The sequence below is a fragment of the Ochotona curzoniae genome, unplaced genomic scaffold (assembly GCF_017591425.1).
Source record: "Ochotona curzoniae isolate NIBS_2020 unplaced genomic scaffold, NIBS_Ocur_1.0 scaffold_2476, whole genome shotgun sequence".
NCBI lineage: Eukaryota > Metazoa > Chordata > Mammalia > Lagomorpha > Ochotonidae > Ochotona > Ochotona curzoniae.
The window spans coordinates 24079835-24094778 of NW_024467095.1; the positions used below are offsets into that span (position 1 = coordinate 24079835).

The following is a 14944-nucleotide window of genomic DNA, read 5'->3' on the forward strand; positions in this document are numbered from 1 at the left end:
TTTAAGAAATTGAAATGGAAGTTTAAGAAATACAGAAAATAAAACATGTTTAACTGCATCATATTATTTTGAGTCAGGTTGACAAGAAGCCAGGTTGTAGCAGTGGAGCTCCAAGCTAGATCTGTGTGACTACAGAGAACTAATGAATCAAGAATTAACAAACTGTCTTGTCCAAATATGTTTGGTACAATTCAGATCAGGCCCAGCAGAAAATAAGTGACTAGACCAGTTGACCCACAGCTACCTGAAACTGGATCTTAATCATTTCATTTTCAACGATATACAAGGTACCAATTATGTTATCCCCATTGCAAATCTGCATTAAATCTCAAATAATAAATTTCAAATAATGAGGACATTGACTCAAACACTCAGTTGCTCTACAGAGCTGTCTAGAGCCATAGTAAACCCACCTGTTATTCATATTAGCTGTTTAGCCTTCAAAGAGTTCAAGGAGAATTTAACCTTATACTATAATCACAGGCAAGATAACTGGTACAACTAATGGGATGTCAGGGTAGGCATGCTTTTAGGATTGTTGTGATTCCAGAAGTTCCCCTGTTCCTGTAGAATATTTGAGAAGCATTTGGGCTGATATGATAACCAAGGATGTATCACCCGTGTCAACCTCCACCTGTTTCTCTTCAATAATACATTTCCTTTTCCTTAACAGACTGATGAGAAATCCTAATGGGATGGTTCTAACAGTAGTAAAACCCCAGAGCCACACAGAGACAACTTTTTCCGTTTAGGGAGAGAAATGCTTTGATGCCAACTGGAAAGAGTCATGCCTTCCACATTCACATTTTGTGAAAGTGACAGTGTATCTGACAGTCTTATTTCCCAGTGGTCTGTCTATGGCCATGAGGAACGCTCACAGTCAAAGACGATCTGAAATCGCTGATGATCTGCAAGGGTGGAGACAGATAAAAAGGGAAAGGGTAAAGTCTCTCCCCTTCCTTCTGCAGTGCTGGGAACACACACAGGCAAGGTGATCCAACAAAGAGTCAATACATTTTGGAAACTCTGGGGTTGACATGTTTTTCTCATCAGTGTAACAGCTACGGAATGCTGAGTCAAAAAGCATTGACCCTCGAGTTTTAGGGAGAAATACTAACAGGTTGGTGGGTTTGCTGGTTTGGTGGTCCTGTAAGTGCATCTGAGACATGGAGCCAGGGCCCTAGAGGGAGAACCAGTTCCAGGCCAAGCATGTCTGTATAGGTACAAAAGGGATTCTTTGTCTTTATATTGCTTTTGTTTAGATATTCATTTACTCATCCAATAAATAAACATGTATTCTGAGTTCATGATGTACGCTGCTAAGCACTCGAGTCTGTCTGGACTTACATGATTCTGAGCAGTAGGCTACAGAAATAACATTTTAACATTAGTACTTTTGTTTATTTAGGAAGGTATCTTTAGGGGTATTCTGTGTTTAAAGATAGTGACCCAAAGTGGCATATTTTATTCTACAAATTGAGAACAGTCCTTATAGACAGAAAGTCATATATAATGTCAGAATTTTTACAACACTACAATTGTATTTTAATAAATTTTTTTCAAACAATACCAACAACTCCCTACTTCACTTTCAAGAATACTCACACATAATAAAGTATATGACTGTATGAATACTGGCTAAACAACAGAAACTGGGCTTTTTTTTTTCATTTTAGCCAAATATCAAAACAGGAGGGATTGAGATTTTAAGTATCCTAAAATAGCAATGTTACGTATCCCAGGGAGAGTATCTATATTTTTTTAAGAGGCAGCCCTTTAAGATGGGCTTTCCCTTTTCTTTTGCTTTGTGATTATGATCTGTGGAACCCCAACTGTCATAAACGATCCATACTGGAGTAGCACAGACCAGAAGTTATGACATTATTTTTGTACCTCCTTGCTACAAAAGCACCTTTATTGATTTGAAGCTGAGTAAGTCTTTTGGTAGTTAAATCAAACCTAAAAGTAGATCCCTCTGTCTTAGCCGTTTTGAAGCATGTAACATTCATCGTGTACCAAGGCAATCGCTTACAATTTTTCACAGGCAACATAAAGTTCAATGTGATTAGGACATAAGCCTTTCTTAAACTACATTAACCTTAAAACTACAAGACACACGGGACATTCTAAAGCCATCCAAGAGTAACAGTTAAAAAAAAATCAATCTAAATTTGTGTCAGAATTTTAAAGAATTGGTTTCTTTTTGATTCGGATTTTTAAAGTATCGTGGCAGAGGTGGACATCTGGCTAGTGTTTAAGCCACTGGTCAGGACACCTGCTTTGCATACTGCATCCAAGTCAGCTGCCAACTCCAGCTTCCTGCTAATGGACACCATGGAAGTTAGCTCACAGCTGGCACCTACACCCGCGTGGAACTCCTCGATTGAGCTTCCAGCTCTGGGCTCCAGCCTAGACCATCCCTCACCATCGCAAGCATTTAGAACATGTGTGTGGATGTCTGAAGCAGGCCTAGAACATGGAGGGGTTCATTCTTGTTCCCAGGTAGTCCCATAAATACATCACTTAAATGAGCAAGGAAAAGTCAACCTGTTTAGATAGTTTCTTCATCCTTGGACAGGAAAACAGGGTGTGCTATAAACGGTACCTTTGGGTTTTGGGAGGAAGTAACGACACCTCTATGAGAAAATGAATACAGTTTAAAAACCAGATAAACACAACCAATAAATGTGTGCAGCGCTCAACATTAATCCTCAGTCCTACAGAATATTTTGCAGTGGATAGCCCTGCAATTTGAAGAAAAGGATACAGACATCACTGCCATGTCCATCAGTGAGTGGAATATGAGACAATTCCAAGGCCAATAGAATGACAAGAGGCATGCGGTCACTGCTCATAGCTGAGGCTGCCCAAGGTCAAGGTCAGAGGTAGCTGTTAGTCCACATCAATCATGTATCTGTGAATGTGAAATAGAAAGCAGTATGTACTCACCCAGCAGTGCGATGGAACAGAGATACATCACAGCTGCATCCTGCATGTTTGGAGCAAGAGGCTCACCAACACTCAACAGACACAAATCCAGAAAGGCATCTTGCTGATTGCTGGTCACATTTTCCAGATGATTAGATAGTGTAGAAAGAACAAGGATTCTTCTGTCCCCAGAAGGCTTCTTAGCAAATGTCATTAAGGGTAGAAAACAGAGAAGCTGGAATTACAGATATCAAGAAGGTGGGAAATTACAGTGCCAGAATTAGTAGCTTACACACCGCTCAACAAAACATGATCAGTACCCACATGAGGAGGCGTTCACGTTACAGCCCACGCCCAAACAGCTCGTACACGGGGGAAGCCATGCGCCTCTCCAACCTGCCATTCTACAAATGTGCAGGTGCTACGTAGCATTATGTCTTAATTATATAAAAAGATATTCTTGATCTGTTTTTATACATATATACTTGTGATTTCACAGGAATTTTTTTAATTAGTTGAATTATGATAAATACCTTTTGCTACGTGGATTACGGTCATAAGTGTTGTAGTCATCTTGCTTTGGTCTAATTGATGTCAGAGATGTTAAGGGCTTAAAATGTTCATATTTTACTTGCAAATATAGTCATTCATAATGATTTTTTTTATCTTTTCTAACCAAATAGGTTTCGTTCAATAATAAAAGCCCTGTAATTAAATCTTGGTTCTATGCCATGAGATGTTCTTCCCATTTTCAAAATGAAAGCGGATTTACTGTGTTCGCCTTTAATTTTGATCTAATCTTATTGTTTCTACCAAAAGCCAAATATTAAACCATGACCTAGAGCTAAGGCTTTCTTCATCATTTCTTCTACTTACATGGGCCATTCATACTAGGATTAAGTAATAGCTAACATTGACAGAAAAACACTGCAACAGTGGCTTATAAATAGAATCGATGAAAAAGATTTATTTATTTTTATTGCAAAGTCAGATATACAGAGAGGAGGAGAGACAGAGAGGAAGATCTTCATCCCATGATTCACTCCCCAAGTGAGCACAACAGCCAGAGCTGTGCCAGTCCGAAGCCAGAAGCCAGGAACTTCTTCCAGGTCTCCCACGCAGGTGCAGGGTCCCAAGGCTTTGGGCCATCCTCAACTGCTTTCCCAGGCCACAAGCAGGGAGCTGGTTGGGAAGTGGAGCTGCTGGGATTAGAACCGGTGCCCATATGGGATCCCAGCACATTCAAGGCAAGGACTTTAGCTGCTATGCTATCACGCCAGGCCGGTACTAAGTACTTTTATGTTTGTATACCGTGTCTGTATTATATCAGGAATAAAAAGTTCCTGAAAACACTTTTGCTCCCAGCCTGACACTTTTGAGAACAATTGAGAAGAGTCACTACACAGTAGCAACTATTAAGGCAGCCACATTTTCAAGCAATTTAAACATTCAAGGTGCAGCTAAAGCCATTTGAAATGATCAGCTAATCCAGGAGTACCTCTGGACCATCTCCCAGCTCGACTCTGTAACAACAGGAAGCTCACTGAGCTCCAAGGCCGAAGATCTAAAGCCGTGCCATATATCTTCAACTGGTTTCCCATCTTGAAATCAAGAAGTTGGAAACCCAACCAATAGATCTTAAGCTACAGTCTCTTAAGCTAAGCTTCTGAAGAACTATTGGCCATCCTGGCGCGAGATCCTAGCAGCTAAAGTCCTCATCTTGCACCAGCTGGGCACCGGTTCTAATCTCAGTGGCCCCACTTCCCATCCAGCTTCCTGCTTGTGGCCTGGGAAAGCAGTCGAGGACGGCCCAAAGCTTGGAACCCTGCACCCACATGGGAGACACAGAAGAGGCTCCAGGTTCCTGGTTGGGATTGGCGCAGCTCCTGCCATTGTGGCCACTTGGGGAATGAATCAATGGATGCAGGATCTTCCTCTCTGTCTCTCCTCCTCTCTATATATCTGCCTTTCCAATAAAAATAAATATTTTTCAAAAATCTTAAAAATAAAAGAGGACTATTTGCCTGAGGCCTCTTTCATGTTGAAGTGGGATAAAAGCAAGCAGAACTCGGAGCCTAGCAAAGTGCTCAGAGACTGCTTTGCTCTTACCTGTGCTAAGCTATTGAAATACATGACGGATGAAGTGCCAGATTAGAAACTCAAAGTTAGACAGCGAACAAACTACACCACCCTGCTACCAATAGTAGCTTCTAAGGAGAGAGGGGGAACTAAACACTCAAGCAACTACCACAGGAGTATATGTGACCTACTGCTATAAACCTTGGGGCTGGGACGACATGCAACTTTACATGTTAATGACTCATGCCAGGAAAGTACATCTTATAAAAAAAGTTCATGTTCTCAGCAAGAAAAGGTCTATATGATTACTGAAAAACAAAATATAACCAGAGCATGAGGGAAAATAATTTTGAATTAAAGAAGCTTGTTTAAAGAGTGACTAATATTTTCAAACTCATTAGAATATTCATTTAGTAACATGCCAGGTATTCCTAATATAAAATATTATCATCGTATATCAGTAGGGTGAATTAAAAATGAAAGTACGTCTGGTGAAATATATTAGGAACAAGCAAATATATTTATAGGTTATGGACCAAAGACCTCCGTCTAAAGGCACAGCTTTATTACCTTTGATATAATAAATCATTCCTGTTAATAATACTAAAACATTTTTTTACTTAAATTCTGTTCCTTCTAAAAGACGGTGGTCATATTCTCAAGTGAAATTCCATCATATAAGCAGTCAGATTTAATGAGCTCAGCATGATGGTAAATATCTATATTTATGTGTTGAATATATTTCTCATCAAGGCAGTGAAAAAAAAAACCACCCTGAGCATTTGAGATTTCACTTTCAAGAGTTTAAAGAAGGTCCAACTGAGGTGTCCTTGCAGGGGACAGAGCCAAGTCGCACCTGGGTCAGGGCAGGCGGACAGAGTGGCAGGAGGAGAGGGGCTGCCAGGAGCTCCTTTTACACGGGGAGTGGAAAGCGGAGTGGCAGTGCCAAAGAGGAAACTCGGGGAGTCACGCAGAGTCTCGGGCCGCAGAGAAGGGTCTTAGAGAAGTGGGCATTTTGTCAGCAAAGGATGCCCTCAGCTTGTCTGGCTGAACTGCTGAGGACTGAACCAGAAGGCCAATCTATTAGGACTCCAGGGCATTTTTCATAACTCAAGGACTCAGAGTCTTCTGATTAGTTTTATTAGATGTTTCCCAAACACAAATGGAGACTGTTTTTTCAAAAAGATTTGTTCATTTTGAAAGAGTTACCAGATGGCTGCGGTGCCCAGGCCTGGGCTAGGAGGAGCCGTGAGCTTCATCTGTGTCTCTCACGTGGGTGGCATGGGCCCAAACACTTGAGTCAACTTCCACTGCTTTTCGAGGCCACTAGCAGGAGCTGGGTCATCAACGGAGCAGCCGGGACATGCACTAGGACCTGGGTGGGATGGCAGCACCACGGGAGGCAACTTTCCTTCCTGTGCCACAGCACCCACACTTCAGTCCTAAGATTTCTCAATGTGACTTTTCTAATTCTTTCTAGATGTTGGAAGTAAAGACTTGCTTCCTATAATGATGTATTTCTATGAGGGTGGGTATGTGTCCATTTCCAGCATCTACTTTGAAAACACCCACACTGAAACCTAATACAAGAGGTCCCCAAACGATCCTAGGAATTCCTATTAAATAACAAACAAACAAGCAAACAAACGCAAGAGGCCGGTCCAATTGGCTCATCTTCCCCTTCAAGTGCCAGCATCCAGGATGGACACCAGTTTGTATCCTGGCTGCTCCACTTCCCATCCAGCTCCCTGCTTCTGGCCCGAGAAAACAATATGGAGGATAGCCCAAGTCCTTTGGGACCCTGCACCCACATGGGAAATGTGGAAGAACCTCCTGGCTCCTGCCTTCAGATCCGCTCAGCTCCAGCCATGGCAGCTGCTTGGGGAGTAAACCAGAAGTTGGAAGCTGTCTCCCTCTCTGCTTCTCCTGCTCCCTGTAAATCTTTGAAATAAAAATAAATCTACAACAGCAACAAAAACTCATGGGTTGCCATTTTGGGCACTGAGACAAATTCCTCTTTTAACACATCTTTCATGGACATCTTGAAGTGTCCTGCATGACTACACTGTAATCACAATATGGAAACATTTCTCCTTGAACTTCTGCCCATGGTTTATGTGAAAAATCTATACCATTCTGTTGCTTTTGTTGTTAAAGAAAATTCCAAACAAAACTATATATGCACAAACCTATCTTCCCAATTGATATCAATATACAGTCTGAATTGTGAATTTTCAGATGGGTGGTTTTGGGGAGGTACCACTTCCTTCTTTCATTTCCTCCGATTTCATTCTTCTAATCTAAGGAAGAGATACCACATCCATCCTATCTTAATCCTTTCTCACTCGATTCCTCCTGGTACGTTTAGGCCCTTCGTAAAGCGTAATGTTTCTATGTCTCTTACCTGCCTGATTCGGGTTATGTGGTTTGACTCTTGAATTCTAAAAGAGCAGGGATTATGTTTCTTTAGCTTAATTCAGACAGATGTTGCTTGCAAGACTGATGTTAAGTATTTATACGATGCTACCTCACATATGCTTCTCTCTCTTCACTTTTCTATGCCATTACCAGTTGTTTGATGTGCTTACGATAATCTCTGCTGACATTTGAAAGACAGAAGTAAATGCCACTTTCAAGCGTCTTCGGTGCGGATGAAATGATGATAACACAACAGATTTGCACCACTTTCTAGAGAAGTCCGCATCCTTTGCGGATATTAACTCCAATCTTTGCAATAGCTGTGCCGGAGGTAACTGGGACAAGTGTGTTTAGCATTTTGCAGGTGGATATTGAGGTCATTTGAGGAACTTTTGGAAAAAGTCGCAGAAAATTAAAGTGGGAAAAAGTTCCACTCTTTGTTTTCAGGAATGGCACTGAGGCCCAGCAGCACAAAGCGACCTGTCCAGTTGGGTAGTTGAGTCTGCAGCCAGGTGCATCGGGGACTGACCCCTTGCAGGCTGTCATTGTCGCGCTCACAAGCATGGCTTTTGGGTAGGCCGGAGTCTGTAGGACTCATGCAGAGTTGAACCAGGAGTGCAAGGTGAAACCAACTGCCAGCAACCGGGGGCCTTTCATTCACATCTTTGCACATGTATTTAAATTGGAAACTCTTCACACTGAACATTTTCAGCTACTTTCCACGTAAATCAATAATTAGTTCAAACAGATCATATTTTACAAGTTTGTACCATGTTTTTTATTCCAAACGCTGAGTCATTTTTTTTCTGAAAGCAGCTCTGATGAGCTCTTTAATTGCAACACGGGACCCACTCTGAGTAGAACATGCTAATGATACAACACACGAGGGAATTCTTCCTAACAAAGAAAAATAACATTTTATGTTTATTTTAGCAAAGTCGAAACTTTGAAAGTTCTGATCTTGGGAGACATTTTCTAACTGGCCTAATTAGTTTTGACTCCTCCAAGCGGCAATGTTTTCCTGGTCTAATTGCTTTTTTGGACAGCAGGCTGAGTTCTAACACAAGAGAATGCAGAGAAGGAAGAATAATTGAATAACCAAAGCCTTCTGACGCCTTGCAGCCCCAATCTAAGGGCAAGGGAAGCCTGTGACTTACATGGGAGATGAAGATAAATGCGCCCGCTTTCAAGCAGGAGGAGTCTAGCCCTTCTTTGGACAGCTCCGCTGGGTGGAGGGCTGAGGCTTGCTCACCTTGGGAGGAGTCGGGCAGATCAAGGTTCCCAGAGATGTAGTCTAAAGAAATCTCAGCTCACAGCATATTATCAGAGCCACGCATAACAATAAGTTTAGCTCTTATCATTCCCCCCCCCCACACCTCCAGCCTTAAGAAGTTCTGCTAAAATTGTGCAGGTTAATTTCCAGGTCCTTCTGCATCAGGGAGTGGCGTGCAGGCCTTCCTTGGTATAAACTGACAAGAGACTCCTTCCTACATATGAGACTGTGTGCTCAGCACCAGCACAGGCTCTTCACGGACTCTCGAATGCAGGCATGTCGTAGGCTAGGTTACTTCTTCCTGCACTGGACATATTTTCTTCAATTCATAATCTTTTTTGTTATTCTGGCTAAAAGAGAAATCTCCCAACTGCTGGTCCACTCCCCAGATGCCACCATCAGCGTGCATGGACCACAAGGAAGTTGGCAGCCAGGCACTCAACGTGAGGAAGCTCAGCATCAGTAGCTGATATTGACAGTATAAGATAAAGGCTTCCCAGGTGTTGGGCCAACACCTGCCACAAGCCACACTTACCTTCATGAACTTCAAGTCCACGAATCTGACTTCACACCGAGTAACTACACCATTTCTAAGGCAACAAAGGAACACGAGGGAAAAGTTTCTTAAATGTCTAGCCTCCCCCCCACACATATTTTAGTACTGTAAAATTTTAAATCTACAGGAAAAAAAAGTACAACAAAAACTGAGAGTTCCCAAGTTAACATTTTTCTACATTTACATTTTGTTTTTATACGCATCTCTTTCTTGCTCTCTGAACCATCTGAAAATAGCTCAAAGACACAAAAATATTAAAATGCTTCAGTTTATTTCTCCTAAGAGCAGAAGTACCCTCCTACTCAACAACAGGTCTGTGATCGACTCCAAAAACAACACTGAGAGAATGGTAGTCCACACAGTTCCTGGTCATCTCCAGAACTTTCTACAATATGGGACCTACAAAAAAATCTTGCTCTGGAATTAGTTCTCATGTCCATTTCAGTCTTTTGTAATTAAAAAAGAAATCTCTACATTTTTAGTCTTTTGTGCCAGGTGTTTAGCAGAGTCCAGGCCAGCGATCTTAACGATTCCATATTCTGCATTTGTCAGTTTCCCCATAGAGAAATGATTCAGGTCGAGTATTTTTGTCAAGTTATTCTGTGTGAGTGACAATGCATTCTTCCCTAGCAGCCTGTCAGAAGACACATAATGCAATTGGTCCTTTCACTGGCAAAACTCGACCATCAAACAAAAATATTCACTAGACTTCCCTGATAATTCCTTTTGAATTAAAAATATGTGAATTTATGGGCCCAGTGGCATGGCCTAGTGGCTAAAGTCCTCACCTTGACCGCCCCGGGATCCCATATGGGTGCCAGTTCTAATCCCAGTTGCTCCACTTCCCATCCAGCTCCCTGCTAGTGGCCTGGGAAAGCAGTCAAGGATGGCCTAATGCTTTAGGACCCTGCACTCGCATGGGAGTTCTGGAAGAAGTTCCTGGCTTCTGGCTTCGTATCGGCACAGCACTGGCCATTGTGCTCACTTGGGGAGTGAATCATCAGACAGAAGATCTTCCTCTCTGTCTTTCCTCTTCTCTGTATATCTGACTTTGCAATAAAAAATAAAGAAATCTTTTTTTAAAAATGTGGATCTTTGAATCCATGCCAATCCCGTTTTCCAACATTCATGCAATACTTTTAACATCTAATGATGCAAAATGGTGCCTTTTCAACCCTTGGCTCCTGTCATGTCTTCTGTGAAGAGGAGCTTCTCCGTGGAGTGGGAAGTCTCATTCTGGCCTTAGAACTATAGAGACAGGGGCCGGCAAGATGAGCAAAGCTGCAGCCCGCGATGTTGGCATACCATGCAAGAAGCAGTTCATGTCTCAGCTGCTCCACTTCCCACCCATCTCTCTGCTAATGGCCTGGGAAAGCAGCGGGGGGGCGGGGGGTGAGGGGGGGAAGACTCAGGTACTTACACACCCAGAAAAACTCCCGGCTTCAGTTTGTCGCGGACTTGGGGAAGTGACACGACCCACGGAAGATCTGTCTCCCTCCTCTTCATACTCTTCCTCATCCCTCAGCCTCCTCCCTTTCTCTAGCTTCTTTCAAATAAGTGATTTTTTTATAAAGCTATGTATAAAACACATGCAATCTGTTAATTAAAACTAAAATATGATCAAAAAAAGATTTTCCTTTCCGTTTGCATCTGGGCATTCCTTTTATTACTCAGTATATCGTAATGCATTTCTCTGTTTTTCACCCTTTCAAGTGCTCCCAGATATCCTCCAGTTCCTGTGGGTGTTCTGACATGTCTGAATTCTGAACTCCCATCATCTGGGGAAAGAAGCTGCACTGTACTGTACCTGCCCTCCACTAGGAGTCTAAATAGCTTTTATATCAAAATGCGCCAGGGGCACCACCAAATCATTTTTTTTTAAATAGTAAACTTATGGATTCAGCCCTTACTGGGTAGAGAATCAAAACAAAAATACCTACTGGGAAGTGGCATTAGCCTAGGACAGGTCTCAAGGAAGCACTGGGCGAGCCCCCTGCTTCAAAGCTGGACCACCAGCCTAAGCACCAAGGCTGCCTTTCTGACAAATTATAAATGACCTTTTTCAATTCCTCCATGATCACAGCCTTCCCCCACTACCACGTGGTCGTGTCCACATCTGTGAACGTGTGTATACATTCCCATTGCTTAGAAACTCCCTCTCGCAGAAATCTGCCTTTTACAGGAGACTGTAAAATCTGTTTCTTTACGGGAGAAGTATATGTTAGGAACTTGTTCCAGGAGGCTCGTTCCGAAGCCCTGTGTAGTTTCACTTTATACATCAGTGTTTGTGTTGGTGAAGGGTTGACAGCTATGAAAAAGAATTTGAGTCTTAGTTAAAAATAAAATCGGTGCACACTACCAATATTGCTTATTCCTTACCTTAAAATTCCATTTCTGATTGCTTAAATCGCCTGTACAAGATTTTCTCAGGAAGAGGGCAAGCGCCCCCTAGTGGGAAGTTGGCCTCGTAATCAAATTATTTCCCCCATCTTTTTCTCTTCCAGTTTTAAATTTTTGTTGTTTATTTTAAAGACACACATGGAGAGGTTTGCTGTCTGTTGATTTGTTCCCAAAATGCCTGCAATGGTCTGGCCAAGGTCAAAGCCTGGAACTCCACCAGGTCTCTCACACGAGCAGCCAGGAGTCCCACGGCTTCCCAGGGTGTGTATTAGCGAGCTGGAAAAACGCAGAGTTCACCTTCAAATTCAGACACTCTGATACAGGACAGACAGCTTCTGTGGAATTAACCAAGTGCCCACTCGCCTTTCAAATTTCAGCCAGGAAAATATTATTCACGGACAAAGGATGTTTATAACACAGACATGAATTTACAGTCACTTTGATGAGATGAACTGACTATACCTGTAAAATGAGAAGGGGAGTTGCCAATCTCTACCTCGGCAACAACATTTGAGAAAATGTGTATTTAGGGGTCAGCACTGTGGCGTAGCGGTTAAAGCCGCTGCCTGTGCATGACAACATCCCATAGGGATGCTAGTTCAAGTCCCGGCTCAGCCACTTTTGACCCAGCTGCCTGTTGTTAATGTGCCTCGGAGAGCAGCTAGAAGTGGTCCGAGACCTTGAGCCCCTGCATGCACGTGGAAGAGCTGGAAGAAGCTCCACACTCCTGGCTTCGCACTAGCCCAGCTCCAGGACCCACTGCAGCCATTTGGGGAATGAACCAGCCGATGAAAGATCTGCTGCAATTGCTGGAGCTGAGCTGATCCAAAGCCAGGAAGTAGGAGCTTCCTCCAGGTCTCCATCATGGGTGCAGGGTCCCAAGGCCCCGGACTACTCTGCATTGCCTCAGGCCACAAGCAGGGAGCTAGACAGGAAATGGAGCAGCTGGAACATGTGCCAGCACCCACATGGGATCCCAGCACTTGCAAGGCTAGTATTTAACCAATGCCCAAAATGTCAATTCTAAACCATCTAGAAACATTTAAATTGCACTAAAGCAAGAAAAGTATCTGTAGCCCATTAGAGTCTGGGTTTCCATTTGGTGAGAAACATGTTATTGAAATTTAATACTGGAAAGAATATAAATCCCTCAATTGTAAACAACCAATAACCAGTTATAGGAAAAATGGTCATGGCAACTTACAGAAATCTGGTTTTAGACTTCTATATCATAAATTTCATATGTTTCACCTATTCTGATTTATCTTGTATCTAAATGTGTGTGTGATTGGGTAATGGCTGACCGAAGTTCACACTAGAGAAAGGATGGCTCTCTCTAATCCTGTCCTCTTTTTCTTACAGAAAACGCTGCCCTTTCTTTTGGAACATTGGTCAGTACCTCCAACGACTATGACGGCTCTGGCGTTGTGACTGTGGAAACTGACCAGCCACTCCTCTGGACCATGGCCATCAAAGCCTAACCTGTCTCCTTGCTTGCTTTTTTTTTTTTTCCTGTACTTTGTTATTGCCATTTGTTGATATTGTTACCTAATGGAATGTTAAAACATATAGGGGGAAAAGGTAAAATTAAAATAAAAGGACGACGACACACTACCAACAGCACTTGTAGGTATGTCTCCGCCTTATCTCATTGCCAACATACTCCTCAGATCTTACTTCCTCAGCTGGGTCGCCAGGAATCCCAACCTCTCCATGGGAAGCTCAGGGCTCCTAAACATGTTAGTGTTTAGAAAATGCAGACAGCATTGTAAATGCCAGGTGCCAGCTTTCCAGTGAGAATGAGGTCTTATCTCAACACTATTCATCTTGACCACCTTCATTTGGGAAGCCAGTGTGATCATTCCACTGTAAAGTTCAGTGCTGAGTGTTAAGTCATTAGTCATTCCACTTGTTGACAAAAAAAAAAAACTCTCAAAGTTCCTCTTACACATTCTTAAGCATTTCACAAGTACCTGTCTATGTTGGATTTCTCTCTCTCTCTCTCTCTCTCTCTCTCTCTCTCTATATATATATATATATATATATATATATTCCCTTTTACTGAGAAGGAAAAAAAAAAGAATCCTTCCAGATGGGGATGTTAAAACTGCATTCTTCTCTGGTTTTATTGTTGGCTTTGATATTCTCTTTTCAAAAGAAATTGAAAGCCAGTGACCCGATTTTAACATTGAAAACAAGTAGGTATGTAAGCTGCCAATGGAGACAGAAATGATACGAAAAATAAATAATAATTGCTAATGCTCTACCTACATGACACATCCCAAACTCAGAAAGCTTTAGTGGGTGACTGGCCTCATCAGCAGTACAAGCTAGACATACCTTAGACTTGTAAAATGTTAGTGTGTGGGCTATGAGTGTTTTCAGAAGACCAAGCAATCAGCATGTCCATGTGGACCAATTAACATCACGGCTTAAGGAGGCTACATGGAGAACACCTCTGTCCCTGGGCAAGACCCCTCTTCCTCAGTAGAATGGCAGGTGGGACTGATTTGACCTGAGGTTCTTTTTATCGCCCACGTTGTCTGCAGCTGGAATTGTTACCAATTTAGCCAGGTTAAACTGGCATGGAAATGTAGTCACATTTGCGTCGTCCTGAGACTGTCCTATCTTCCTGTACCTTTCTGTCCCATTTACTAAACCAGATCTTGCCATGCAAACCATGATTTAAGGAGAACCTGCCCAACGTGTTTTGTGTAACCACAATCCCAGTTACTGTAAGTCAAGTGGTCAACAACGTTTTTGTTTTTTGTTTTTTTTTTCTGGCTCTAAAACAGGTTAAGGCTCAAAAAAGGGATCTGTTGAACAAGCCAAGCCTGCAATGCTGAACAGTTAATCAACAGAAATAATAGAATTGTTAATTATTTTATGCAAATGTGTAAGATTAAAATCATATCAAATAAAAATGTTTACTTATCAATATGTATGTTTTGGGTGGTTTTTAAGAAAACAGTTCTCCTTACCTGCATTTCACGCTGACCAGTCTCTTTACAAGTGTGCATATCAAAAACTATTTGTGCAAACAGCGATTTCACTAGAGCAGTTCTTTCCTCCAATTTCACAGAAAAAAATCCTACGCTGTTAACTCCCTCCAAACAAGCTCTCCGTGCAAGTGGCTCTCTAATGCTCGTGGGCCAGGTACTTTACTGTTCATCTTTGGGGCCCTTTTGTAAAACAGGAGTTTTATGGATACCTGTTTACATTCTAGGAGCTAGAAAGGAGAGGAAGTAACATCTAGGAGAGAAACAGTGTAACCACTGTAGTAGACAAAG

General features: G+C 42.2%; 1 protein-coding gene across 1 annotated transcript in view; it reads left to right on the plus strand.

Moving 5' to 3' along the window:
- The window catches only part of TPK1 (thiamin pyrophosphokinase 1), a 331654-nt gene extending 318057 nt beyond the window's left edge, over positions 1–13597 (plus strand). The window contains exon 8 of the mRNA XM_041002510.1: positions 13017–13597. Coding sequence (XP_040858444.1) covers positions 13017–13135 — 119 coding nt within the window. The 3' untranslated portion in view covers positions 13136–13597. The remainder of the gene's footprint in view (positions 1–13016) is intronic.
- The last annotated feature ends 1347 nt before the right edge of the window (positions 13598–14944 follow it).